This window comes from Mustela erminea, chromosome 9 (genome assembly GCF_009829155.1).
Source record: "Mustela erminea isolate mMusErm1 chromosome 9, mMusErm1.Pri, whole genome shotgun sequence".
Lineage (NCBI taxonomy): Eukaryota > Metazoa > Chordata > Mammalia > Carnivora > Mustelidae > Mustela > Mustela erminea.
The window spans coordinates 107,559,349-107,585,762 of NC_045622.1; the positions used below are offsets into that span (position 1 = coordinate 107,559,349).

The 26,414-nt window shown below is 48.8% G+C and overlaps 1 protein-coding gene across 2 annotated transcripts; it reads right to left on the minus strand.

Annotated features, from left to right (window-relative positions):
• Nucleotides 1–313: 313 nt before the first annotated feature.
• On the minus strand, nucleotides 314–9,055 carry RELA (RELA proto-oncogene, NF-kB subunit). 2 transcript variants are annotated; one of them, XM_032357325.1, is made up of 11 exons: nucleotides 8,664–9,053; nucleotides 8,027–8,053; nucleotides 7,773–7,924; nucleotides 7,468–7,616; nucleotides 6,708–6,799; nucleotides 6,210–6,341; nucleotides 5,266–5,370; nucleotides 4,835–5,047; nucleotides 2,644–2,724; nucleotides 2,473–2,547; nucleotides 314–1,701 (listed from the first exon to the last, which is right to left on the minus strand). In XM_032357325.1, exons 1-11 carry the CDS (start codon nucleotides 8,668–8,670, stop codon nucleotides 1,106–1,108), a joined length of 1,629 nt encoding a protein of 542 aa, XP_032213216.1. In that variant the 5' UTR covers nucleotides 8,671–9,053; the 3' UTR covers nucleotides 314–1,105. The 2 variants fall into 2 exon arrangements, with proteins under 2 accessions (XP_032213216.1, XP_032213217.1); XM_032357326.1 differs by lacking the exons at nucleotides 4,835–5,047; nucleotides 5,266–5,370 and having other exon boundaries at nucleotides 8,664–9,055.
• Nucleotides 9,056–26,414: the final 17,359 nt, after the last annotated feature.

The following is a 26,414-nucleotide window of genomic DNA, read 5'->3' on the forward strand; positions in this document are numbered from 1 at the left end:
TCCTCACTCTTGAACGGTGGTAAATGCTCTGTAAACACCCTACTCTGTTGATCTAAGACCTAAAGCTGATACAGCCTCTGTGACACCACCCTTCCTGAAACTACTCCATTCCCACAACCGGTGGGCCCTACCCGCCTCTCCCCGGGCTGGGACAGCACCCGCATTAGCTGCCTGCTGTCATGTCCTGGGCATTTCATTCCTGAGGCCATCCTCAGACTGCCAGCTTCCGGACGGCCATGTAAATATTCATCCAGTTCTAGATCACTCATGTCCAGCAAGGTGTGCTGTTTGCTGAAAGAAGGGAAATCTCCAGCCAGCTTGGCAATGAATTTATTAGTTCAGAGTAGAAAGAGCAAGAGTCCAACTGCTTTGATTCTTCAGTAAAAACTGAGCCTCTTGATTGGAGAGCTGCCAGTCTGCCCTCACCCCTACTCTCCAAACAACTAGCCCTACTATTAAGGCACTTGAGAAAGGGGGAAACAGAGAAGTCTCAGACTGAACCTCCCTGGATCCTGGAAAGGGCCAGTGTTGTCCCACCAGTTCCCTCCAGCCACAGTTGAGCAAGAGAAGAGCTGGCAGAGACCTCTGCAGGGCCAGAAGGCCAGGCCCTCAAACGCTGGTGTTAGTTCAAGGACAATGCCAACACCACAGAGGGGCTGGTAAAGGGCATTATTTTGGCACAAGGTGGGAATCAATCCATGATTGGAAGAAGACACTTGGTGATAAGGCTTTTTGGCCTCAAAGGCCATAGCTCCAGCCTGTCCCTCTCTCTAGGAGAGTATTAGAAGCTGGAGGGTTGGGGTGGGCGACCCCAGAATTCCCTATAAGGAGAAGGGAGCTGAACATCAGGGTTGGGGAAGAGTTTGATTCCTCCTGCTCCCCCCTTTCCAGAGAAGTTAATGCTTCTGCTTAAGCACCTCCAAAAAGAGAGAGAGATAGACACTGCCAATAAAAGAATAAAATGCGCTCCCCCCACCCCTGGAAGACATTACCCAAAGAAGTTGGGGGCAGCTGGAGCACACCCCCCAGAATCCGTAAGTGCTTGCTTTGGGAGGGCTTCGATCTCCTGCACCCTGTGCTCCAGGCGGGGGTAAGTGTCACCCACTTAGGAGCTGATCTGACTCAGGAGGGCTGAGAAGTCCATGTCTGCGATGGAGGAGAAGTCTTCATCCCCTGAGAGGAGGCCGTTGGGGAGCCCAGAGGCCCCCAGGGGAGCAGGAGCTGGGTCAGGGGGCCTCTGGGACCCTGTCACCAGGCGAGTTATTGCCTCAGGGTACTCCATCAGCATGGGCTCGGCTGTGTGTGGGGCCGCAGATACACCTTGGTTCAGCAGCTGCTGAAACTCCGAGTTGTCGACGCATGCCAGGTCTGTGAACACGGCGGGGTCAGCGCTGCTGCCCAGCAGGGCCCCCAGGTCTTCGTCAGCGTCAAACTGCAGCTGCAGCAGGGCCTCCGACAGCGTCCCTTCCCCGGCCTGGGCGGTCTTGGGGGCGGGGGGGGCCACAGGCTGAGCGAGGCCCGGGGGGGCTAAGATTGGGGCCGGGGCTGGGGCCGGGGCTGGAACCGGGGCCAGGATTGGGGCAGGGGCCGGTGCCAAGGCAGGGGTCTGGTTTGGAATCTGCCCCGAAGGAAAGACCATGGGGGAGAACTCCTCGAAGTTGATGGTGCTGAGGGATGGCGTAAAGGGATAGGGCTGGGGAGCTGGGAGAGAGAAACAGAGAGTCCGGGCTCAGAGAAAGCTTCAGAGACCCAGCCCGCTGTCTGTGCCCCAGCCCCTTTCGGTAGGGCTTAGGATCAGCCCCTCCCTAGACGGTCCCAGCCAGCACCCTCACTCGCTCCTTTCACTCCTTCTGACCTGTGTGGTTCTATCCCCACCTCCTCCAGCCCCCCGAGCTCTTCCACCCTCTGAGAGGGAGGGATGCTGTCGGATCAGCTGGTAAAACTTCACTTGACAGCTAAAAACTAAGGCCCAAGACACCAGGAGCCCGAGGAGCATCCAGGGTCGTGGCCTGAAGCAGGACCCTCTTACTCTTTTGTGAGCTACAGATGAGAGCGTACATTCTGCTACATTAGAGGAGATTTTGAGTCCCTAATTCTACAGAGAGCCGAGGGAAAAGACTGCATTTTTCAACTGTCTCCCAAGGCATCCAATACGGGGTTGAGCTGACACAGCAGTTCTCAGACCGCAGCGCTCATTCGTGCATTAGCTGGTTCCTGGGCCACGCTTCCGCAGCCTCGGATGGCGCAGGGCTTTAAGGAGGCCCGGGGATGCGCGTCTTCGCCACTCCCCTAATGGCTCTGATGTAGGTAACATCAGAGCCTGAAGCCCTGAGAAACAAGGGCCCAACAGAGAGCAGGCTTCAGACACTGCAGGTGAAGCGGACTGCTTGCTTATCCTCCCAACCAGGTATCTAAACCACAGGCAAATGGATTTGAGCCTGTAGTTCCGATGGGGCAACCGGAAATTCTCACCTGGCTTGGGGACGGAAGTTGTGCTTCGGGAAGGCACCGCAATGCGCCGGGGTGGAGGCCTGGGGTCAGTGGGTCCTGTGGGGCAAGGAAGGCTGGTCAGTTCCCAGCCCCTTCCTAGTCTCACTCCCCCAGCCCACCCCCTTCCCTCTCATGCTCCCCTCTGCCCCTCACCATTGAAGGGACTTTTCTTCATGATGCTCTTGAAGGTCTCGTATGTCCTTTTGCGCTTCTCCTCAATCCGGTGACGATCATCTAGAAAAGTAACGTGGAGAAGTGGGCCTTGCTCTTTTCAGCTGGATCCCCGGAGCTTTCAACGGAGCTTTCAGAGCTTTCAGGAGGAAGATGATGGCCCTTCCCTAAGACCCTTTCTCCAAACCCTCCCTGCCAATGAGAAGAGCCGCAGGATATCGTGATAAGCAACAACTCTGAGAAGCCCAGAACTTTCTCAGAAGGCCTCTGTTAGTGACTGTGACCCCCCCGCCAAAGGCCACACGGACGCCTCCAGGTAAAGGGGCCACGCTCTGCGGGGGCAGAAGCCCCGGTGGGACCCTGTCTCCAGCTTGTTCTCTCACCGGCGTTGCCTACGTCCGAGCTTCCCCCCAGCCTGGATCTAGGCCTGGCCACGATCTTTGCACTCTGGGGCGGCTGAGGCACGACAGGCTTGCCGAAGACCGACAGAGACCCATACTCTTATCCCTGATGCCTGCCTAGTTCCGTCCGGAACCTTCAGGACTGCTTCTAAGTACTGCGGCAAGTGGGTAACTCCAGAGAACTCAACGCCACGTCCACAGCCAGCCTCGTCATCTCACCTCCCAAACCCGCTTCCTCCTCCACCAGTGTCCCTGCACCACCCATGTGCCCTGTCCCCAAAGTTAGAAACCTTGAAATCGTCCTCAACGTCCTCCTTCCTCTCACTCCCCACCATCCACGAACTTGACACACATCTACCGAGCACCCACCAAGCACCCACCGCGCACGCTCCATCCGAGCCACCATGGATGTGGCTCAAGTAGACGAGATGCCTGCTGCCCTGAAGGCTGACACCCTAGCAACAGCGGGACAGGGACACAACTACATACAAGGGACAGGAGCTCTGGGGAAGAGACACAGCGTGACGTAAGAGAACCGGAAGTGAGGCTGGAGCGTTGAGCCTGGAGGCGGCCAGGGAAGCACTGGTGTGAGCCCAGCCTACGAAGACCTGGGGCCAAGTGGTCCAAGCCAAGGCAGGAGCTGGAGCACGGGTCCCGAGGAGGACAGCGGTGGAGGGGCCTTTGGCTCTTCGCTCAAGGCTCACAGCACATCTCCTGGACCACCGCGCCATCTTCCTTGCAACGGCCTCCTTGCCTTGAGGCTCTCCCTCTCTGATCCTCTACTCACTCCTCCCAGAGTGAGCGTCCAGATCCACTGGCTTCCCTTCCTTGCTTAAACCTTTGGTGGCTCCCCACTGCCTTCAGGATGAAATCCTGGATGAATGCCTTGAGCCTGACACTCAAGGCCCCCTTGCCAGCCCCGGCTCACTGCCCACTGGCAGCTCCCACGAGGCTGTCCCCAAACGCAGTGGGCACCCTCCAGCACCCCTGCCCCTCCAGGTGCCTGACCGCCAGCCTGGAGAATGCACTTCTGGGTCCTTTTCCACCTTAAATGCTCCCATTCCTTGCGGCCATCTCCAGCTCTCTGCACACACCTCCCTCCGTCTCACACGTCACTTTGTCACTTAAAAATCTGTTCTGTGTGGTTGTCTTTCTCATGTGACTGAGCTCCCGGAGCGCAGGGAACACATCTTAGTCATCTCTGTATTCACAGTCCCCAGCACGGGCCCTGGCACACGAGCAGGCGCTTGTAATTATTAGCGGAACGAACCGATGGCCGTTTCCGGGGTCGCTTTCCAAACTCTATTAGACCGCTCCGAGGGCAGCAAACACTCTCAGGCTAGATGATGGGCTTTGGACTGAAGATCATTCCAGCTGTTCCTAATGTGTTCAGGTGCCCGAAAGCCTGGACCAAAATCATGACGATGTGGTCGTGGCAAGAGACACACAGCGTGGCAGCACGAGCCTGGGGCCAGAGAGCCTGGGTTTAATACTAACTCTGCGATCATCGATGTGACCTGGGGCAAGTTAGACGCAATCTTCTAAAATCAGGTAATTAATTCGCCGATATGCTTGGAATAGGACCAGACCTGTAGTAAGGACTCAGGGCCCTTACTATTAACCGAGGCAAACGAGAGAGTATGATTATCACATGAACCCCTGCTCCGCCTGCAGAGTGTGGCCCTCGCCCCCAGCGGCAGACATCTAGCCCTGGCCTCGCTTTCGCTGGCAGGAGTCCGACGGCCCCGCTGCCTCCCTCCCCAGCTGTGTACCTGTGTCTGGCAAGTACTGGAACTCCATGGGCTCACTGAGCTCCCGATCTGAAGGCCGCCGCAGCTGCATGGAGACACGCACGGGGGCCTGCAGGCTGGGGTCCGCGTAGGGAGGTGTCCGGAACACAATGGCCACTTGTCGGTGGACGTCAGCTTGTGAAAAGGAGCCTCGGGCCTCCCAGCCTGGTCCCGTGAAATACACTTCAATGTCCTCTGCAAGGGATGGGGCAGCAATGTGGGTCACTGTGCTCAGCTCACACAGCTGCCGGCCCCCCATCCCAGGGGCTGAGATTTGTTCCAGGAGATACATCACTCTGCTGCCCCTGAGGGGTTGGGGGGCGGTGCAAGCCAGTCTCCCGACACTCACTATCTCTGCTCAGCCTTGCCCCTCACCTGCTGGTCCAGAGTCCAGCCCTCTTCCTGGTGCGTACCTTTCTGCACCTTGTCACACAGCAGGAAGATCTCATCCCCGCCGCGGCAGCTCCCGGAGTTCCGGTTCACCCGGCAGATCTTGAGCTCAGCAGTGTTGGGGGCACCTGAGGGTGTGGGGTAAGGGAGGAAGCCCAGAACCATCCATCAGAGGTCTCCAAGGCTGGCCCCCACGAGATACAACATCTCTGTCCATCCCAAAGTCAAGGTTGCCCACAGCTTGCTGACCACACCTCTGAGGCCAAGGTCCTGTGGCTCCTCGCCCCCAACTTTTCTGGCAACTGTTTACGCACTAGCACCTCCTGTGCACCCGGCGCCATGCCAAGCACGGAGAACACACAACACCCAAACATCCCTGACCTCATGGGGCTTATAGTGTGGGGGAGACAGTCTGGTCCCACCTTCTCTCTTTCCACCACACCCAAGCAACCTTCAGGGCCCAGTCTGCTTGGCAACAAACCCTTCCCTCCTGACCTCTACTTCATCCTGGTTTCCTATCCTCAGGGCTCCAGAGCCCTTTTATTTTCATTCATCCTGGCCGGTTACTTAATTAAAAGACTCCAATTGGTCGACAATGGCCCAGTCCATCTGTGAGCTTCCTGTGAGCTTTCATCATTGAATTACTACTCTGCACCATCATCTTCATCCTGGGAGTTCAGTTCCTGGAGTCGTTAGTACAGTTCTGGCCACGCCAGCCTCTCATCACATATTCAAAGGGCCTGTCCTCCCTCTGACTCCGGCCGGCCTGGAAGCTATGCCTCAGGGCAGCTCGGGGTCTTCTTCGCCTTGTCCCCGCAGCCAGCACAGAGCTGGACACAGAAGAGATGACAAATGTGCCAGATGCTTGAACGAAGCCACAGCTCCTCTTGCAGGCCATTCCCAGCCAACCTTGTTCCTCCTTCCAGGCTTGTCCCTACCCCCTTCCCATGGCTCCTTGGCCACTTACGGTTGTCAAAAATGGGATGAGAGAGGACAGGTGACAAGCGGAGGGGCCTGCCTGCCGGGTCCCGCACTGTCACCTGGAAGCAGAGCCGCACTGCGTTCAGGTCATAGTCCCCACGCTGTTCTTCTATGGGAACTGCCACAAAAACACATGGTCAGGAGATCGGGAGGCATGGCTGGGAATGGGGGGGCAGGGCAGGGAGCTCAGGGCTGGGAGGATTGCTCAAGGGTGTGTCAGACAATGGGAGTCCTAAAGGAGGAGAGAGAGAAGGATCTAGACCCATCACTGACCTCTATGACTCATCTGTGACCCTGGATGTCATGTCGCCTCACTGGCTCCCACTTTCCCCAACACTAAAATGGAACTGTGTATTGAATAGGCAGCAAAATTCCAGCTGTACTAGGAGTCTTGGCCAATGAGGGAGAGACACAAGGAAGGTGGCTTCGGAAGGGGGACAGAGGGTGGGGGTGCTTCCGCCAGGCCCCGCCTTTGCTCCCTCACCTTGGAAGGGATTGTTATTGGTCTGGATGCGTTGACTGATGGCCTGCTCCAGGTCCCGCTTCTTTACACACTGGATCCCCAGGTTCTGGAAGCTGAGTCCCCCCCAGGAATGAGACCCACTGGCTCTGCCCAGCCTGCCCCTCCCTCCTCCACCCATTCTCCAGATCACCACTCCGCTTCACCCCCTCGAATGGCTTCCTCTTGTGCAGCGAAAAAACCCACTCCCTACCTTGGCTGACAAGCACTTGTGCCCTGCGTCCTGGCCCTAGCCACAGCCCCTGCTGGTCCCCTACCCTCAGCCGCAGTGGCTTTTTTCTGTTCTCCAAACACACTAAACTCACCCTCCACTTCAAGGCCTGTGCATTTGTTCACTCTGCTTGGACTGTTTTTTCCATGCTTCTCCGCTCTTTCTCACTACTCAAGCCTTAACTGAAAGGCATTTCCTGACTTGCCGGCTCCCCGGCCTTCCCTCCACCAGTCGGCTGTTCCTCTAACCTAAAACTGTTTTTATTTCCATAAGTGAAGTTGCTCTGGGTGATTCAGAGGTGATTAGAGATCCATCCCCATCCCATGGAGCTCATATCTACTTGACAGTGGAGATGCACAAACAGATAATCCAAGGCAAAGAGAGTTTGCTTGCAGAACTAGGAGTGAGGAATTCTGCCCTGTGATCAGGATGAGTCCCACTGTAACAGCTGCACAGCCGCCCTGCCTCCTGTCCCCCTACCTCACCCCCATACCCTGCTGGTCAGGAGCTCACCTGTGGATGCAGCGGTCTGGGCAGAGCTCAGCCTCATAGAAGCCATCCCGGCAGTCTTTCCCCACAAGCTCATGGGGGTGAGGCCGGTGAGGGGGGTCTTTGGTGACCAGAGAGATGCGAACTGTGCCCGGCCCCGTGTAGCCATTGATCTGTTCAAAGTACAGAGAACATCTAGACACTCAGGAATTCCAGTCCCAACTCCCAGACACTGACTGCACCCGGGCCTGGAGGCGAGCCCGCTGGCCTTCCACAGTTCTGCAAACCCACTCTGGGCCCCCCACCCCACCACTAACAGCCATGCTGACCTTGATGGTGGGATGGGTCTTGGTGGTATCCGTGCTCCTCTCGCCTGGGATACTGCCCGCTGAGCGGCCCTCGCACTTGTAGCGGAAGCGCATTCCCCGCTGCTTGGGCTGCTCGATGATCTCCACATAGGGGCCAGAGGCCTGCGCAGGCTCTGCAGGCGAAACCCGGACCAGCCCGTTCAGGCCGCTGCCCTCCCTGCCCCAAACCCTGGGGGGGCTCCTCCCCAGTCACTGAGAAAGGATGGTCCACTTACCAGACGGGAAGATGAGGGGAAACAGGTCTGAAAGGGGAGGGAGACAGGGGTCAGCGCAAGCCCACTTCCCAACCTTACCAGGCAGGGCCTGCCGCCCCTCGGAGAGGACGAGGAGCCAGGCTCCCTCCCTCCGAAGGGCACTGAGTCAGGGCCTGCTCCCTAGAGTCTGCAGTGGAACTAAGAAGGGGCATAGAAGGCAGAAACACCTGTTTCCTGTGGGAAAACTGGGTACAGTGCCCTCTCCTTATGGAGGGAAACGGAGTCAGGACCTGCTCTACTTCCACAAGGAAAACTAAGGGAGGGCACTCCCCACCCCTCATCCTGGGAGGAAACTGAGTCAGATACATTCTCCCCTAACAAGGAAACTAAGTCAGAACAGCCCCCATGGCCCCGGGGTGAAACTGAGTCAAAGCTCACCGCCCCCCCCCCCGAGGATACTGAGTCAAGACCCCGCCACCCAAAGGGGAAACTGAGTCAGACCCTTTAAAGCCCGCCCCGCCCCGCGCCACCATCCGGCCGGCCGCTCCCTGCGCAGCGCCCGTCGGCGCAGGAAGGGGCGGAAGGCGGCACGGGGGCTCCCGTCGCTGTCCCCGCGGCCCCGACGCGGCCACCCCGCGGGCTCAGAGGGGGCCCTCACCGTCCATGGCCGGGGTCCCGGGGGCGGGGCCGGGGTCGCAGCTGGGCCCGCAGCGCGCGCTAGAGCGAAGCCATTCGCCAGAGGCGGAAATGCGCCGCGCGCGCCCGACGCCGCGTCACTGCCGGGAATTCGGCCGCGCCTGCGCGCTGCGCTGTCGCCGCCGCCGCCGCCGCTGCCGCCGCCGCAGTCAACACCAACCCCAGCGCGGGGCCAAGTGCGCGCCCCGCCGAGGACTAGAGGCCGCGCGCGCCGCCGCCGCCGGAGGCTGGGAACAGGCGCTCGCCGCTCTGGGGACTAAGAAGCTGCTCGTCGCGGCGCCGCTTCTGGGGCTGGCGGGGCTGCTGGGCTCCCTCCCTTGGTCTGGGCCCCGCCTGGAGGGCGGGCCCGGCGATTACTCACAATGTTTTTAGGGGATTTCGGGGCCCCCTCCCGCGGATCGGAGGAGTTTGGTGATGTCACCCAGGCCCGGTCTGGAGCCCAGCCAGGCTGCTGGCTGCGGCCGTCTGCCCTGCGCAGGGAAAGGCCCGGGCCTGCTTCGCCCGCAAAGGCCAGGTGGCTGAACTCCACACGGTTTCCTAATCGCTGAAGGTGCTTCTTGGTGGTCGTCGCGGCAGAGCATTTTTTTTAAATTAGCCATCCACCCCAATCTAAAGCAGCGGGGCAAAGGGGACGACCGGACCTCTCCACCGGCAGTGCTTGTGCTCGGACCGTGGGCACAGCGGAGCCTGCTGCACGCCAGGGCGACTGAGGCCGGGCCGCGTCCGCTCCCGCTAGCTAGGGGGGCCCGGGCGCTCGTGGGTTTAAGATTTGTAAACGCAAATGCGTTTACAGTTCATCCCTACTGCGGGTCCTGGGGAGCGATGGATGGGCAGGCGGAAATCTCCAGAGCCTCTCTGCGGCCAGATGTCTGTGTCTTAGAAGGTCCCGGACCCCTGGGGCCGCCTAAAGCAGCGGGGTCATTTCCCCGTCTCCCTGGCCCATCTCCCCAAGGGCCTACTGCTGGATTCCAGTCGGTGGCCAGAGCATTTCCACTAATTACCCATCAAGTGACCTCTCGGCGGGGGTATCGTCTCCTGTCTCCTAGCCCTTAAGCGGGGTGAGGGAGGAGGCTGGAGTAACCCCACTCCGGCCTTTTTGCTCATCGCCAAAGGAAGACAGATGCCCCACGGCGGGCAGCAGGGCAGCAGATTCTTCCCCAAATGGAGAAAGACCAAATTCGTTCTAAATTAGGGAATCATGTGGGAATTGGAAAAGATTGGAAATTCTGACTTGCTTTCCCAGGCTCTGAAAAAACAGGAAGAGAAAAGTGAAAACAGTTAACCACCCCTCCCGCTCATTTCGGTTTCTCCTTTGGCTGGCCCGGATTTGAAGAGTCAACTCACTTTTTTTTTTTTTTTTGAGGAGGCCGACTTCAGGTTGACAGAATGGATTCATTACAATCTTTGGTTAATGACACACAATTATTGATTCTTGCATGATCCTCTTTTTAAAATTCACATGTATTTGGGGCGACCAGGTGGCTCAGCCGTTAAGTGTCTGCCTTAGTCTGGGGTCATGATCCCAGTGTCCTCAGATAGTGTCCCGCATGGGACCCCCTGCTCAGTGGAAAGCCTGCTACTTCCTCACCCACTCCTCCTGCTTGTGTTCCTTCTCTCGCTTTCTCTCTCTCTCTCTCTCAAATAAATAAATAAAATCTTTAAACAAAAATAAATAGAAGGAGCGCCTGGGTGGCTCAGTGGGTTAAAGCCTCTGCCTTCGACTCAGGTCATGATCTCAGGGTCCTGGAATCGAGCCCAGCATCGGGCTCTCTGCTCAGCGGGGAGCCTGTTTCCTCTTCTCTCTCTGTCTCCCTCTCTGCCTACTTGTGATCTGTCTGTCAAATAAATAAATAAAATCTTTAAAAATAAATAAATAAAATTCACATATGTATAACTTAACACATTGAATCGCAGTGTGCCCATTGTAAAACTGAAGGGGCTATGTAGTGTGTCCACCCACGTGCTCCTCCCCTGTTCATCCCTCCCTACACTGCTGGCCATGCACCATCACCCAGTATTCTGTGTCATTCCCTTGACATGTTTTAAAAGAAAAAAAAAAGTGTACTCACATATACATGCCTACACAACATGCTGTTTGGTTTTAATGAGTTCTGAACTTCTATGAAGAGAGTATCCTATTACTTTTCTTTATTACTTGCTTTTATTTTTATTTTTTTAAAAGATTTTATTTTTTTATTTGACAGACGGAGATCACAAGTAGGCAGAGAGGCAGGCAGAGAGACAGGAGGAAGCAGGCTCCCTGCTGAGCAGAGAGCCCGATGCGGGGCTCGATTCCAGGACCCTGAGATCATGACCTGAGTCAAAGGCAGAAGCTTTAACCCACTGAGCCACCCAGGCACCCCTGTTACTTGCTTTTATTACGCAATATATTACTAAGATTCATCTGTTCCATAGTTCATTCACTTTTTACTATTGTACACTATTCTGTTGTGTAAATATACCACGGTTTGTTTATTTATTCGGCCTGAAGGTGGTCACTGGGTTTCTCGGTTGTTTTTTGTTTTTGTTTTGTTCTTGCTATTATAAACAATGTGATTAAGAACATTCCTGTGTGTGTGTCCTCTTGTACATGTACCCAAGATTTATTTGGGTATATACCCAAAAGTGATTTACTGGACTATAGAATTTCGCTTTATCAGTTTTCTAAATAATGCCTTGGTTCTCTAATATCCTCCAAAATTAACCAATGGGCATTTTTAATTTCTTTTAAAAAAAAAGGAATTTATCTGTTTGACATAGAGAGAGCACAAGCAGGAGGAATGGCTGGCAGAGGGAAAGGGAGAAGCAGGCTCCCCACTGAGCAAGGAGCCCAAGTTGCTGCTCGGGGCTTGATCCCAGGACCCTGGCCATGACCTGAGCCGAGGGCAGATGCTTAACCGACTGAGCCACCCAAGTGCCCTGATCAATAGGCATTTTTTAAAAAAGTAATGAATGCATAGATTTAAATACATTTGATGGGCTTTGATCTATTAATATTTGATCTCTTGTTATTGAAGTTCAAACTGTTCCAACTCCGACCAGTGGAAACCTTTTCAACTTTGTTGTTCAGGCCTTTTGACACAACTCCACAATTCTAGTGTCTAAGATCTGGAATTGGAAAGCTTTCCAAGGAGTCTGGTTCTTCTTAGTGGGAAACGGTATTTAAAGACCACAGTCTGGGGGCACCTGGGTGGCTCAGTGGGTTAAGCCTCTGCCTTTGGCTCTGGTCATGGTCTCAGGGTCCTGGGATGGAGCCCTGCATTGGGCTCTCTGCTCTGCAGGGAGTCTGCTCCCCGCCGTCTCTGCCTCTCTGCCTACTTGTGATCTCTCTCTCTGTCAAATAAATAAATAAAATCTTGAAAAAAAAAAAAAGACCACAGTCTGAGTGCTAGTATCAATAAGTATTGATACTGGGTGAGTCATTGTACCTCTTTTCAATAAATAGTTAGGCTATATATAAAATATGAAATGCATCAGGAGTTCACATTGGTATCTCCCTTTCAAATTTAGGACTACAGGGTTTTCTTCTTCTTCTTCTTCTTTTCTAAAGATTTTATTTATTTATTTGACACAGAGAGAGAGAGATCACAAGTAGGCAGAGAGGCAGGCAGAGAGAGAGAGAGAGAGGAGGAGGCAGGCTCCCTGCTGAGCAGAGAGCCCAATGCAGGGCTCAATCCCAGGACTCTGAGATCATGACCTGAGCCAAAGGCAGAGGCTTAACCCACTGAGCCACCAGCTGCCCCAGGACTACAGGGTTTTAACTTAACCTCAATCATCTTATGTATTTATCCTGTGTTAAAAAAAAGCCTCAATTCTCTTTTTTCCAGAAATAGAAAAATCCATCCTTAAGTTCATATGCAGTCTCAAAGGACCCCAAATAGCCAAAATAATCTGGAAAAAGAACAAAGTTGGAGGATTTGATTTCAAAACTTACTCTAAGAGACGACTAATCAAACCAATGTGGTACAGACATAAAGATCAATGAAATAGAATAAAACTTTTACATATATGGTTGAATGACTTTTAAAGATTTTTTTTTAATTGGTCAGAGAGAGAGAGGACATAAGCAAGGGGAGTGGCAGCCAGAGGGAGAAGCAGGGTGTGTGCTGAGCTGGGAGCCCGATGCGGGGCTCCATCCCGGGACCCTGGGATCATGACCTGAGCCGAAAGCAGACGCCCAACGACTAAGCCACCCAGGCGCCCTAATGTCAGTATACTTAATGCACGGGAACTATACACTTAAAATGGTTAAAATGACAAATTTTATATGCTGCACATTTTACCACAGCAAAAAACAAAACAAAACAAAACCACCTCTGTTCTCAAGACGCCAACCAAATACGCATTTGATGTGTTTCACACTATACAAAAAACACTCTCAGAATTAACAACGCCAACTGCTACCAATAATGTGGTTATTGAAAATAGAAAATGTTTTTTCAGTACTTGTGCTTAGGTATATATAACTGGGGGTACATATCCATTATCAGGTTAAGCCGGCTCATTCCTAGTTCTAGTTTACTAAGAAAGTATATGGCAAATGGGTATTGATTGCTTTTCCCACATCTACAGAGAAGATCAGATGATTTTTGTACTTTATCCATTAATGTAGAGTATGATGTAGATTTCCTAATAGTAAACCATCCTGTATTCTTGGAATAAAACTAACTTGGTCACAGTGTGTTATAATGTTGACTTTGATTCACTGCTATCTGTGGAAGGGATTTTCCAACTGTATTTCCATCTCCTTAGAAATATTAGAATCAGCCTGTTAATTTTCATAAGACAGCGCCAAATCTATAGATCAATTTGGGGAGCATCAACATGTTAATATCATGTCTCTCAGTCCATGATCATGGTTATGATCTACACTTGCTATGCTTTCTTTTCTTTTTTAAGATTTTATTTATTTGACACAGAGAGAGAGAGAAAGAGCACAGCAGGGGGTGTAGCAGGCAGAGGAAGAGGGAGAAGCTGGCTCCCCACTGAGCAGAGAGCCTGACATGGGGCTCGATCCCAGGACCCTGGGACCATGACCTAAGGTGAAGGCAGATGCCCAACCAACTGAGCCACCCAGGCACCCCTAGGTTTTCCTTAAATTTTTATGTAGTATCTTGTAGATCTCAGTGTACAAGTCTTGTACATTTTTTGTCAAATGTATCTCTAAGTATTCAGAATTTTATGGTATTTGTAATGTTTTTAAATTTTTAATTTTCAATTGTTGCCAGTATATAGACATATTATTTATTTATTTAAAATTGATTGGCTTGATAGAGAGTGAGAGCACGCATGTGTGCAAGGGTGGGTGGTTGAGGAAGAGAGAGTCTTAAGCAGACTCCACTCTGAGCATGGGGTCAATCTCATGACCTTTGGACCAACCTGAACTAAAACCAAGAGTCAGCTGTTCAACTGACTGTCCACCCGGGTGCCCCAAAATATAATTTATTTTAGAATATTGCATCCCACAACCTTAATAAAGTCATATTTTGTTCTTGTAACTTTGTTGTAAATTCCTTAGGACTTTCTAAATAGATGATCATGTTGTCTGCAAATAAAGTCAGTTTTGCTTTTTCCTTTCTAATCCAGGTGCCTTTAAATCTCTTCCTTCCTCCCTTCCTTCTTTTCTTGTTTTCTTGCTCTAGCTTAGAACCTCCAGTACAAGTCTGAATGAAAGTGGTGACAGTGGACATCTTTGCTTTTCCCAGATCTTAAGATGAAAGCATTCTCTTTCCTTATTAAGTAAAATGTTTGCTGCAGTGCTGCACGTTTTTTTTTTTTTTTAAAGATTTTGTTTGTTTGTCAATTTATTTATTTGAGAGAGAGAGAGATCACAAGTAGGCAGAGAGGCAGGCAGAGGAGAGGGGAGGAAGCAGGCTCCCTGCTGAATGGAGAGCCCAATGAAGGGCTTGATCCCAGGACCCTGAGATCATGACCTGAACGGAAGGCAGAAGCTTAACCCACTGAGCCACCCAGGCGCCCTGTTGCAGGTTTTTTATAGGTGCCTTTAATCAGGTTGAGGAAATTCCTTTCTATTGCTACTTTGCTGAGAGATTTTATCATGATTATTGGATTTTGTCAAATGCTTTTGCTACATCTATTGAGATGATCATACTGAACACATGTATTGATCTTTCCTAAAGAGTTAATACAAAACAATATCTCAGCTGCCTCGTTCAGTTCCCTACAGTAGAAAAGACCTTAAAAAAATCCTTGGTTTTTACCTTACCCCTCTTGATCAATACAGAATCGTGGTTGAATATCTTAGTTTCACTTTTTGTTTTATTTACATTGATTAGACACTATTGTTATTGCTCTAAGCAGCTGTGTTTATATGCTTTTAATTACATGTCTGTGCTTTTATAGCTGATCATTCCTTCTCACAGTTCAAACCATCCTTCCAGGATAATTTTCTCTCTTCTTGACACACGAACTTTAAATTTCCTTGAACATGTTTCCTGCTATTGAACTCTTAATTTTTGATTATCTGCAATGGGTTCATTCTACCCTCATTCTTGAAAGATAATTTTGATAACCACACAATTCTAACTTGGTTGTTTTGGCTCAATACTTTACAGATTGTCTTGTGGCTTCTTTTGTTGTGTTGAGAAGGTTGCTGTTGTTCTAACTCTTATTTCTTGACTACAAACCTGTCCTTTCTTTTTGGCTGATTTTAAGATCTCCTTTTTGTCCCTGATATTCTATAATTCCAGTAGAATCCAACTGGGCATAGATTTCTTTCTCCTTAACTTCCTTGGGATAAATTATGTTTTCCAGATGTGTGGATGGATGTTTTTCATCAGTTTTGAAAACTTTGTATCCATTGTCTCCAAATATATTGCCTTTCCTACATGTTTTCAATAAGTTCTTTCTAGGACTTGTTAGTGAAATAACTAGATAGTCCTCAGGAAAAAAAAATTTGCAACACATATACCCATGAAGGTCCTTCTATCCAGAATACATAAAGAACTCTGACAAATCAGTGTTAAAAAGAGAAACAGTAAACATGGGCAAAAGAGTTGAAACTTCATAAAAGGAGATACACACACACACACACAAATGGTCAATAAACACACAAAAGAATATTCATCGAGAGTCATCAAGGAATTGCAAACTCAAACTACAATAAGATACCACTTCGGATATACTAGAGTAAAAAAGACTAAAACATCAAATGAGGAAGAGGATGTGAAGCAACTTGAATGCTTGCTGCTGAGAACATAAAGTGGTACAACCACTTTGGGGAACTGTTTGGCACTTGTTAAATACACATCCACCCTATGACCAGTAATTTCACTCTTACGTATTTTCCAAAAATGAATTTCAAAAAATTCTTTCACAAAATGTGTGTGTTTATAGCTTTCTCATAATACGAGAAAACTGTAAACTATTCAAACGTCCATCAGTATAAGCCCTTTGCGAATGAATGGCTAAACAGATTACGGAATAGTCACACAATGGACTATAGTTATTGCACGTTCTTCTGTGGAAAAGCAGCACAGTGTCTGCTGGACGGTTTTTAGATTTAGACAACAGCATGTACTGCATTTGGGAATTATCTTCTGATCCATTCACTGGGTGGTCTGAAGGCTGCCAGGTTTAAGCAGAGCCCAGAGCACGAGAGAGCTCTATGTATATGTAGGTTAAGATACAAGGGTCTCTTGGGGCGCCTGGGTGGCTCAGTGGGTTAAGGCTCTGCCTTCGGCTCAGGTCATGATCCCAGGGTTCTGGGATTGAGCCCCAAGTCAGGCTCTCTGCTCAGCAGGGAGCCTGCTTCCCTTCCTCTCTGCCTGCCTCTCTGCCTACTTGTGATCTCTGTCTGTCAAATACATAAATAAAATCTTAAAAAAAAAAGATACAAAAGTCTCTGCCTATCATGATCTCCAAGCAGTCATCTCCACCAAATTTCAAGGTAATATATTCAAGATTGAGTCTGTGCAGATCCAAAGGGCAAATGTGAGTTTCATGACCGTACGGCCCGGTCTCCTGTATCTGCTACATCAATATCTCATTCTTTCAGATCATGCCCTGGGGATTCTCTGTTACCAGCTAACAGAGAAGGAAAACTAAGGCTTGGTTCATTGTTGGACCATTTTTGGTTCACTACTACTCCACAGACCTACCCAGGGTGAAGAATAGTGGTTAGGGGTAATCTTCCCAGTGGGAAGAGCTTCAGGTGGGCAACTTGGTCATCAATTTGCTGTAAAGTGAGAAATTAATGGCTCAGAATAGGGATATATATGGATTCCCAGGCAGTGATGAAATGGTTGGTCAGGGACGGGGAAGTAGTGAGGGTGAGAGGTCAGAGACAAGGAGATGTAGGGAAGAGGCATGACAGTGGACCTAGGAGAGTGGAAACAAAGTGCATGGATCTTTGTGTCTGGTGCTTCTGTCCACCGGACAGCATCCATCACAGAGAGAAACTAAACAATATGGTGGGCGGGATGACTTGTCTCATAGATGTAAACCAGCTTTTGTTTAGGCTACTCTAGTGTTTGTACAATGGTTTCATGAGAAAGCTACTACAGCGGCAGGAATGGAGGTTGCTTATGGCCCAGTAATGTAGGCTCCCTTTCACCACAGCCGGTGGCAAGTGATTTATATTGGGACTTTCTTCTATGGAGTAACTGTGATCTTGTTCATACTGGGATTGGCATGTGTTTGAGGTACAGATTTGCCTTCCATACCTGCAGTGCCTTGGCCACTACCATAATCTGAGGACTTAAAGAGGATTTGATCCACCAACGTGTGAACCCACTTTATAGAGAATGAGACATAACCATGGTCACATGACCATATTACAGAGTCTGCTAGTGCTACCATATACTGCCTCACCCAGGAGCTGCTGACCTGCGAGAATGCTAGCATGACCTCTGAAAGGTAGCTAATGTACTAGCTTGGGAATGACATATGGCCTTCAAGATGACATACAGCTATATGCTGGCCATAGCATCCAAGGGGATATGCTTTTACCAAGGACACAAATTTCCACCAGACCCAAAGTTATGGCTATCACTTAGTCATGTGGGGCTCCTGGTACAAGTAAACCAGCAACTAAAGAAAGGAGTTCCTATATTGGCAGAAGTAACTAAATCTGATTGTTATGAGGAAATAGGGTTCTTCTATATAAGGGGGGGGCAATGGAAACATATCTGAAATTCAAGAAATTCACTGACATGTCTCTTGGTGTTTCCATGCCTATTGATAAGTATGTATTGGCAACTGCAGCAGCCACCGAGTGAGAAGGATTAGGTTTGGGCTAACCCACTGAGCAAGCCCCCATGTTCATGGATGGGGAGAGTCAGTATTGCGAAAGTATCACTTCTCCCCAAATTTACCTGTAGAATCCATGCACTCTCAATCAAAACGCTGGTAGAATCTAGCATAGAAATTGGCAAACTGATTCTGAAACTTCTAGGGAAATGTGAGGGACCTATACTAGCAAAAACGTCTTTGAAAAAGAACAAATTTGCAAGAATTACATTACTTGATTTCAAATTTATTTTAAAACTGTACATTGGGGGGCGCCTGGGTGGCTCAGTGGGTTAAGGCCTCTGCCTTCGGCTCAGGTCATGATCCCAGGGTCCTGGGATCGAGCCCCGTGTTGGACTCTCTGCTTGGCGGAGAGCCTGCTTCCTCCTCTCTCTCTCTCTCCCTGCCTCTCTGCCTACTTGTGATCTCTGTCTGTCGAATGAATAAAGTAAAATCTTAAAAAAAATAAATAAATAGGGGCGCCTGGGTGGCTCAGTGGGTTGAAGCCTCTGCCTTCAACTCGGGTCATGATCCCAGGGTCCTGGGATCCAGCCCTGTATCAGGTTCTCTGCTCGGCGGGGAACCTGCTTCCTCCTCTCTCTCTCTCTGCCTACTTGTGATCTGTCAAATAAATAAATAAAATCTTTTATAAATAAATAAATAAATAAACCTGTACATTGGGCTTTGATTAAAGAGGGTTTATTGAAGTAAAATAAAAAAAGCCATAGTAAACAAGAAAGTGGGATATTAGTGTAAAGATAGACCTACAGATAAAAGAAACAAATTAGAGAGATCAGAAAGAGACCTACTCACACACATGCAGGATCAACTGACCTTTAGCAGGGGGACAAAGATGATTCAATGGGGGAAGGTTCATCTTTTCAAGAAGTGGTGCTGGAATAATGGGCCAGGGCTGGGGTGGGAAGGAAAGAACCTTAATCCCTACCTCACATCATATACAATAAGTGGTTTCTCATCTCTGCTGGTGTTCACTGCTGGTAGTACCCTTTCACGTGTTTGGTGGTGGTGGTTTGAGAAGTCAAGCAACAGTCCTGTAGGCTTAGCTTGGGAAAGCTTCCCTCCATGGAGGGTTTGGTTTTGCTTTTGTTTCTGCTATTGGCTTCAGTGGAGGTGGTGAGCAAGAGGACCATTGTGTCCATCTTAGGACTGATTCAGCCTCCCTTTTGGGTTTAGCTCTAAATGGGAGTGTCAAAAGCAGCTTTAAAAAAATTTTTTTTTAATTTTTAAAAAAGATTTTATTTATTTATTTGACAGACCGAGATCACAAGTAGGCAGAGAGGCAGGCAGAGGGTGGGGGGAAGCAGGCTCCCTGCTGAGCAGAGAGCCTGATGTGGGGCTCGATCCCAGGCCCCTGGGGTCATGACCTGAGTTGAAGGCAGAGGTTTTAACCCATTGAGCCCCCAAAAGCAGCTTTTTTATCCTTGTTCTTGTTCTGAGAATTTAAGAGTGTTGACCTGATGTTAAATGTGTTAGCTAAATATTTGAAGTATTTAAAAACTGCAATTTTTTTGTCTTTGTTTATAAAAATGGTTAATACAAAGTTTAACCCAAAGATGAACACAAATATGAACACAGAGTTTAATTAAAAATGTAAATATTATCTATAAGACCATATAAATAGTTTTCTTGTTGGAGCTGGTTGTTGTTGTTGTTGGTGGTGTGTGTGTTTGTGTTTAAGTAGGCTTCATGCCCAGCAAGAAGCCCAACACAGGGCTTGAACTCACAACCTTGAGATCAAGACCTGAACTGAAATCAAGAGTGAGACACTTAACCAACTGAGTGCCCCCAGGTGCCCCGTTCTTGTTTTTTAAGTAGGATCCACACTCAACGTGGGGCTTGAACTCATGACCCTGAGATCAGGAGTCACATGCTTTACCAACTGAGCCAGCTAAGCCTCCACAGAACTGATTGTTCTAATAAAGAAGAGCAGAACTAGTCTTCGAACCTCCCAGTTTATTTATTTGTCTTTAAAGTTTTATTTGAGAGAGAGCAGGGGGAGGGGCAGAGGGAGAGAGAATCTTAAGGCGACTCCATGCTGAGTGAGGAACTCCATGTGGGGCTTGATGGAGGTGGGGGCTTGATCTCACCACCCTGAGATCATGACCTGAGCTGAAATCAAGGGTCAGAAGCTCAACTGACTGCATCACCCAGGGGCCCCATTTATTTGCTTTTTCAAAGATTTTTATTTTGGGGACGCCTGGATGGCTCAGTTGGTTAAGCAGCTGCCTTTGGCTCAGGTCATGATCCCAGGGTCCTGAGATCAAGTCCTGCATCAGGCTCCCTGCTCAGCGGTGAGCCTGCTTCTCCCTCTCCTTCTGCCTGCCACTCCCCCTGCTTATGCTCTCTCTCTGTGTCAAATAAATAGATAAAATCTTTTAAAAAATCTTATTTTTAAGTAATCTCTACACCCAATGTGGGGCTTGAACTCACAACCCCAAGATCAAGTTGTATGCTCTACGGACTGAGCCAGACAGAGGCCCTAAAACTCTCAGTTTAAATAAGGGACTTAGAACAAAGTTATCTGTCAGGTTTTCTTTTTTTCCTTTCTTTTTTCTTTTTAAGATTTTATTTATTTGGCAGAGAGAGGGAGATAGAGATCACAAGTAGGCGAAGAAGCAGGCAGAGAGAGAGGGGGAAGCAGGATCCTCACTGAGCAGAGAGCCCAATGTGGGGCTCGATCTCAGGACCCTGAGATCATGACCTGAGCCGAAGGCAGAGGGTTAACCCACTGAGCCACCCAGGTGCCCCTGTCAGTTTTTCTGACACATATGAGAAATATCTGTACCAGTTGTGGATTTAATATTTGTTTCTATAACTCTCCTAAAAATGACATCTTCCCGATCTCTTGGAATTGTCCTCCCTGTGATAATTTGGGAATAAATGAATCAAAATTGTATCAAACTAGAAAAGCACACCTGCATATATTTATTTATTTATTTATTTAAGACTTTATTTATTTATTTCACAGACAGAGATCACAAGTAGGCAGAGAGGCAGGCAGAGAGAGGAGAGGAAGCAGGCTCCCTGCTGAGCAGAGAGCCCGATGTGGGGCTCGATTCCAGGACCCTGGGATCAGGGTCCCTTCGACCTGAGTCGAAGGCAGAGGCTTTAACCCACTGAGCCACCCAGGCGCCCCTACACATGCATATTTAAAGAAATCACTGCCTTGCACCCTTCTGGCCACCAGCCAGTTGATTTACTTTTACATGTGACTTGTCTTAGTTCACTGGGTCCTGGGAACCAGCTCCCCTGGCCCATTTCCAGCATTGTAACAATAGCTAACATTGAGCATTGATTGTACGCCAGATTTTGAGCTAAATGCTGTACATGGTGATCATTTGAATCTAATGCTCACAGACAGTCTTTGAGCTGGTGTTGTACTATTCATCTCCAAATTACATGTGAAGTAGCAGGTTCAAAGACACCGGGTAATATGCTTAAGGTCACACAGCTTCTAGAGAAGCCAAGATTTTTTTTTTTTCAGATTTTATTTATTTAGTTTACAGAGAGAAAGAAAGATCACAAGTAGGCAGAGAGGCAGGTAGGCAGGCAGAGAGGGAGGGAATCAGGCTCCCCACCAAGCAGAGAGCCTGATTTGGGGCTCAATCCCAGGATCCTGAGACCATGACCTGGGCCAAAGCAGAGGCTTAACCCACTGAGCCACCTAGGCGCCCCTAGAGAAGCCAAGATTTAAACCCAGTTCTCTCTGACCTGAGAGCTGATGTTTTGTTGCGATTACCTTACCTTTGACAATGTGACCAGTGAGCAAAGTCCCAGATGCAGTGGCTGGAGGGATGTTTGGGGCCCTTCAGGTCTGCCTTGAAGCAAGTCATCTTCTGCAGTGTCCCTCCATGTCTACCTTTGGCTCCAACGTGGTCAGTTCAAGCAACAGGATGCTCGAGGCAGCTCTGGGTTTTCAAGGTCCTTTCTGATGTCGGGTCAGAATTTGCCTCCCTTTGGCTTCCATTAAATGGTCAGCTTCTTGCCCTATGGGGCCTTAGAGAAGACATAAGCCTAGTCCCCACCCTAGGGAATCCCCTCAGATCTTGACTCATTCATTTACCAGATATTTACCGTGTACCCACAGTGTGTCTGGGACAGAGGAGTGAACAAGACAAGAGTTGTAACCTTGGTGGGGTTGGCGCGTGCGCGCGCACACACACACACACATCCTTTTAGTCTCCCTGGATTATTCCAGCTTTCCAGATTCAACACCCTTTGAAAATGTGGCCCAGGTGAGGTAGCTACACAAAGGACAAGGTCATGGGGCTGGCTGTGATGACCCATGCAAGATGCTCTGGCTTGCTTCTGGGTTTTGGAGGAGCCCTAGATCCAGGGTAATCTCAAAGCTTTACTCTGTCCTAATCCTGGTAAAAAAGGAAAGAAAATCCTGTCTCCCCATCTCCGTACACCAAACAAGCAGGCAGCAGGACAGGCCCAATTCACTGGCCTCCCTACCCTCTCCCAAACTCCAGGGTCCCCACTCCCACCCCAGCCAACTGTCTCTTGCTCTTGTCCCCAGCTCTTCCCCTAGCCAGAGCGTGTGGGCCCTTCTCACTAAACTCACATTCTGCCCTTCTGCAACACAAAGCTCCCTTATCTGTTCTCACTGTCTGCCACTCCCCGTCTCAGCCTCCCTTCCCTTTCCCCGGTCTTCTGGCCTCTTCCATCCCCTAAATCTCTCTCCAGTTCAGCCATGGCCCAAGATCAAGTGTTGGCACTGTTTCCTGAGACTTACACCCTTCCTGTTCACCTCCCCAACCCTACTCCAACGGATATTTGGAGTAGAAGGAAATCTGAGATAGAATCCAGGTCAAACACACACACACACACACACACACACACACACACACACACACACTTCCTTTTATCCCATGACTCTCCCTAGTCATGGACTCAGGACACAGTGGAACAAAAGAAGTCATAATGCCGGTTTCAGTCCTAACAATAGATGCAGAGAATGAATGCCTACCGAAGGGATAATGAGAGGTTCAGGGGCAGAAAAGACAGGAACAGCAGAGGTTTCGGAGAGGATCCAAGAAGTTGGGGTGTCCCTCTGTATCCCAGCCCCCCACCACCAGCCCCCACCCTGGCTGAGATACAGAAATAAAAACAGAACCCAGGGAGATTAGGTTGCTGACAGCCCCATGCCTGTGTTGTGATTCTGGGCTGGAGCTAGGGTCAAGGATGATGGTCAGTGGAACCCGGAAGGTGATCTGCGGGGGCTCAGAGAGTCCCTGGGCATCATCAAGAGGGATGGGGCACAGAATTCCTGCCACCAAGAGTTCCATGGTTTTGGTGTCAAGAGCTGGTAGACCTGGAGTGGCCCTGATCTCAGGGCAGGGAGGGCCAAGATGCAGAAGGGACCAAGTGGACTTCTCATAGGTGCCCGCAGGGGCTGGATGCCCTCCCCCAATAATAACACTACCTAGCCTTTATAAAGTGCTCACAACATGACCCTTCATGTGAATAGAGCTCATTTACATCTCTTGTGAGATACTATTATTCCCATTTTACAGATGAGCAAAATGAGGGACAGAGAGGGGAAGACATCCACTCAGGACACAATACAAAAGTGCAAGGCAGGTATTTTCACTTAAAAAAAAGTCAGTTTTATTAAGATATATTTATATACAATAAATGCATATATTTTGAGTGTGTAGTTGATGAATTTTGACATACACATCTAGGTATCCATCACCACAATCGAGATATAGAACACTTCCATTTTTCCAAAATGCTCCCTTGTGTCTCTTCCCAATCAATCTCCACAACCATCTGATGAACCAGGCATTAAGTGATCTGCTTTCTGATACTATTAATTCAATTAGTCTTTCCTAAAATTTCATAAAACGAAATCATATAATATGATGAGGACTCCTCCCTTTGTGGGAAGGTTTTAATTTATGAATTCAATTTCTTTAATAGACATAGGACTACTCTGTATTTTTTATTTCTTCTTGAATCAGTTCTGGTAATTTGTTTTTAAATAATTTGTCCATTTCACATAGATCACTGAATATACTGACATAAAGTTTTCAAAATATTTACTTGCTACCCTTTTTTAGTCTTTTTAAAAAAAGATTCTATTTATTTGTCAGAAGGAGAGAGTACAACAAGCAGGGGGAGTGGCAGGCTCCCTGACTCGATCCCAGGACCCTGGGATCATGACCTGAGCTGAAGGCAGATGCTCAACCAACTGAGCCACCCAGGCATCCCCACCACCCTTTTTTTTAAAAGATTTTATTTATTTATTTATTTGTCAGAGAGAGAGCGAGCGAGCGAGAGCGAGCACAGGCAGACAGAGTGGAAGGCAGAGTCAGAGGGAGAAGCAGGCTCCCTGCGGAGCAAGGAGCCCGATGTGGGACTCGATCCCAGGACGCTGGGATCATGACCTGAGCCGAAGGCAGCTGCTTAACCAACTGAGCCACCCAGACGTCCTCCCCCCCCTTTTTTTTAAATCTTCTTTCCTTTTTGTCTTTTAATAAGACTTAAATAATAATAAAAAATCATACATATTTATCCAGATAGTTACCATTTCTGGTATACTTCATTGCTCTTTTGTAGACCCACACTTCCATCTGATGTCACTTTCCTTCCACCTGAAGGACTTCTTAACATTTTTCCCCTAATATTTCTTATGGTGTGAATTTTATGTCTTAAAAAGTCTTTGTCAATATCTTTGAACCTCTTTTGCTGGGTACAGAATTCTATTATGCTGACAGCTTTTCTGTTTCAACACTTTAAAGATACTGCTTCACTGTCTTCTTGCTTGCGTTGTTAAACCAACAAGAAATCTGCTGCCATCCTTATTGTTATTTCTCTATACATAACAAATCTGCTTTTCTTCTTTTTCAAAAGATTTTATTTATTTATTCGACAGAGAGATAGAGCACAAGTAGGCAGAGGGGCAGGCAGACAGAGAGGAAGAAGCAGGCTCTCCACAAAGCAGGGAGCCCGATGTGGGGCTCAATCCCAGGACCCTGAGATCATGACCTGAGCCAAAGACAGTCACTTGACCAACTGAGCCACCCAGGCACCCCCCAATCTGCCTTTCTTTCCTGGCTGCTTCCAAGCTTTTCCTTTAATCACTGGTTTTGAACAATTTGATTATGATGTGGCTTGATTTTGAGTTTTCCATCCCCTCAAGTTTCTTGTACTTGAAGGAAACTGAAATTTTTGGCTCTGCGAGTTTACAGTTCTCATTAATTCAGAAAATCTGTAGCTTTTATTTCTCCAAATATTTTCTGTTCCACTCTCCTCATTCAGGGACTCCAATCACACATGTCTCAGGCCACTTGAGGTTGTCTCACAGCTCACCAATGCACTTTTCAGTTTTTGTATTTTTTCTGTTTCATTTTGGATAGTTCCTTTGATATATCTTTAAATTCATTAATATTTTCTTCTGCAGTGTTTAATATATTAATCCCATTCCGCATATTTTTAATCTCAGACGTTGTAGTTCTTATCCCAGGAAATCTGATGTGGGAATTTTTGTATCTTAGGTGTCTCTTCTTAGCTTTTTAAACATACAGAATAGTTACATATATATATATTTTAAAGACTTTATTTATTTATTTGATAGAGATCACAAGTAGGCGGAGAGGCAGGCAGAGAGAGGGGAGGAAGCAGGCTCCCCGCTGAGCTGAGAGCCCGATGTGGGGCTCGACGCGGGGCTCGATCCCAGGACCCTGGGATCATGACCTGAGCCGAAGGCAGAGGCTTCAACCCACTGAGTCACCCACGCGCCCCCAGAATAGTTATATTTTTAAGTGTCCTTATCTGCCAATTATAACATCTGTTCATTCTGGGTCAGTTTTAATCGACTGATTTTTCTTTTCCCAATGGGTCATATTTTCCTACATTTTTGCATGTTTGTAATCTTTTACTGGATGCCAAGCATTATGAATTTTACTTTTTTGTATTTTTGTATCCCTATAAATATTCTTGACTTGTGTTCTGAGACACAGTTAAATTATTCGGTAATGGTTTGATTCTTTTGAGTCTTGCTTTTAAGATTTAGAGAGTTTTTTCCCCTCACACCAACCAATGCTCTAACACCAGCTGAATGTCCAACTATTCATTTCAGTTCTGAGGCGCCTGGGTGGCTCAGTGGGTTAAGCCGCTGCCTTCGGCTCGGGTCATGATCTCGGGGTCCCGGGATCGAGTCCCACATCGGGCTCTCTGCTCAGCAGGGAGCCTGCTTCCTCCTCTCTCTCTCTCTCTCTGCCTACTTGTGATCTCTGTCTGTCAAATAAATAAATAAAATCTTAAAAAAAAAAAAAAACCTAACCATTTCAGTTCAGACACTATTTGTAGTTAGCACAGAACTCACAGGTGAAGGGTTTAGTCTCACAAGACTGCCCCCACTTCAGATGCCAGGTGCATGGGATCCCCAGTCTACCCACATGTTTGACTGGCCTTCTACAAATTTGGGGGGTTC